We start from the raw sequence: 2,500 nt of genomic DNA on the forward strand, positions 1-2,500 counted from the left end.
TTTCAATCCGGCATTAGAAAACAAATGCCAATAACAGCATGAAAATTTGTGAAGTGATATTAGCAGCTCACATTGCTTGCCATTCAAGCATTAACACTATTGATCACCTGGCTGAAGTTGTGGGAAAAATTTCAAATAAGGAAATCTCACTACATAGAACGAAGTGCACAGCACTTATAAACAAAGTACTGGGACCCTCTATGCTGAAGGAACTATGCAGTGATATCGGTGATAATGATTACTCATTGATAATTGATGAAAGCACAGACATCACCACAAAAAAGAAACTGTGTGTTGTTGTTCGCTATCCCAGCTACTCAAAGAAGAGAATTATCACTTCGTTCTTGGGTTTGGTGGAATTGGAAAGGGGCACAGCTGAGGTGGTCACAACATCTTTACTTGACTTCATAGAAAATCATGCCAAACTGAACGTCAAAAAATGCAATGGTTTGGCAACTGATGGATGCAACACTATGTGCGGGACACACAACTCTGTTATGTCAAGATTTCGTGCATTAAACCCACACGTGACACACATCAAATGCATATGTCATTCATTGCATTTATGTACGTCATATGCAATGCGAAAGTTGCCCTCTCACCTTGAATTCATGGTGTCACAGACATATAGATATTTTTCACACAGCACGCTTCGTCAACAAAAGTATGCAGAACTCTATTCTACAATCAACGTGGGAGAACAACCACTGAAGTTGCTGAAGTTGTCAGGGACGCGATGGCTGGCTATTGCACCATGTATAACAAGGATTCTGGAGCAGTATGATGAGCTGAAACTCCATTTTGAGGTAAGTTAATTATCGTTCATGTAACCCACTTGAATTACTTGTATATATTATTATTATTATTATTATTATTATTATTATTATTATTATATTTATAGGTGAACGACGAACGGAACCATCTGCCGCTGGAAGCTGTGGACTTCGGTGTGAAGTTCTACATCGAACTGGGTCAGAGCAGGTTGGACAGCGGAATTGTTCACACCGTTAAGAAGCACGGGCGTGACTTCCTGATGAAGCTTCTTCAGGAGCTGCAGCAAAGGCTTCCATCAAATATTAACCATCTCCAGAGCTTGGATGCCCTGACCCCAGAAACCGTTCTCGGAGTGAGGAAACCAAGACTGCAGGAGCTGTCTTTCTTACCAAAATATTCGGGGGATATTGGTAAGCTCGACGAGCAGTGGCAAAGACTTGCAACTGTCAGCTGGCCAAAAGATGTGATAAACGACTCCGAAAAGTTTTGGTTAACTGTTCACAGCCACCAGGACGCCTCAGGGGAGCGGGATTTTAAGGAGGTAGGGCAGTTTGCTCTGTCCATGCTTTCGCTGCCCATTAGCAATGCCTCTGTTGAACGGGTTTTTTCCCAAATGAACTTGATAAAGAATAAACTTAGGAACAGGATGCAACACAAGAGTCTAGAAAACACATTACATGTACGTGCATTCATGAATAGAAACAACATGTGTTGTAGGGAGTTCGACCCCACACAGGAAATGCTGTCAATGTTCACAAAGGACATCTATACCAATGTTGATGAGCATGAGTATGTTGAGGTGCCTGATGTATAAATGTACTGAAAATAAACATATAGCATGTATGTTAATATACTCTAGCATGTAAAGTATAATTAGGTAGGCATTAATGTTAATAAAGGTACATAATTTGTCAAATATTTTTTTTCCTGTTATGATATAGCTATACGTCTCAGTCGTCTTGAGCATCATACTACTGATAATTCTAATTTTGGGCTGCTTTTGGGCTGTTTTTTGTGACCGAGGTCGCGGGTTTTGGGCGGGTTTTGGGATGGAATGGCGCGGGATATCAGTCCACGACCTGGCAAGTGGCAACTCTGATGTCACCGCGGATCAGTTTGCGTCAGGCATGGGTACACACACGTTCGTCTCCGCGACCCAATTTGGGTTCCCTGGCTCCGCTCTTGGCTCCGCTCGCACTGGCTCGCCGAAGCCCACCGCCTAGTGAATGGAGTTTATTTTACCATGCCTTGTTGTGCAGTGCTTAACTGTTCAAATTACCGTAAAGGAAAGTCAGAATATAAATATTTTCGGTTTCCGAAAGACAAAGAAAGAAACATGTGCAAAGTGGATCCATTTGTGTGGGAGAGAAAAGAAAACCGACTTCAATCCAGCAACTCAGCGAGTATGCAGCAGACACTTTCCTCCTTCAGCATTTCAGAGGAATCTGAAATACGAACTCCTTCGACTACCGGTGCCTTCAAATCAAATAGCATTCAAGCCTGGAGCAGTGCCCACCTTACATTTGTCATTGCCACCGGCCACAAGTAAGTATCTTTCATCGACGTTTTCATCGTCTGTCTTTGTCTTTGTCTGTGTGTGTGTCTGTCTGTGTGTGTCTGTCCGTCTTTGTGTGTGTCTGTCCGTCTTTGTCTATGTGTGTGTCTGTCCGTCTTTGTCGCTGTGTGTGTGTCTGTCCGTCTTTGTCTGTGTGTGTGTCTCTCCGTC

At 42.9% G+C, this 2,500-nt stretch overlaps 2 protein-coding genes across 2 annotated transcripts in view; one reads left to right on the plus strand and one right to left on the minus strand.

Annotated features, from left to right (window-relative positions):
* Window positions 1-613, minus strand: part of LOC123498229 — an 84,889-nt gene extending 84,276 nt beyond the window's left edge. Inside the window, exon 1 of the mRNA XM_045245392.1 lies at window positions 603-613. Within this exon, the coding sequence (XP_045101327.1) occupies window positions 603-613 (11 nt within the window). The remainder of the gene's footprint in view (window positions 1-602) is intronic.
* Window positions 614-1,878: 1,265 nt separating this feature from the next.
* Window positions 1,879-2,500, plus strand: part of LOC123520643 — a 5,053-nt gene continuing 4,431 nt past the window's right edge. Inside the window, exon 1 of the mRNA XM_045283123.1 lies at window positions 1,879-2,319. Coding sequence (XP_045139058.1) covers window positions 2,001-2,319 — 319 coding nt within the window. The 5' untranslated portion in view covers window positions 1,879-2,000. The remainder of the gene's footprint in view (window positions 2,320-2,500) is intronic.

This window comes from Portunus trituberculatus, chromosome 47 (genome assembly GCF_017591435.1).
Source record: "Portunus trituberculatus isolate SZX2019 chromosome 47, ASM1759143v1, whole genome shotgun sequence".
Lineage (NCBI taxonomy): Eukaryota > Metazoa > Arthropoda > Malacostraca > Decapoda > Portunidae > Portunus > Portunus trituberculatus.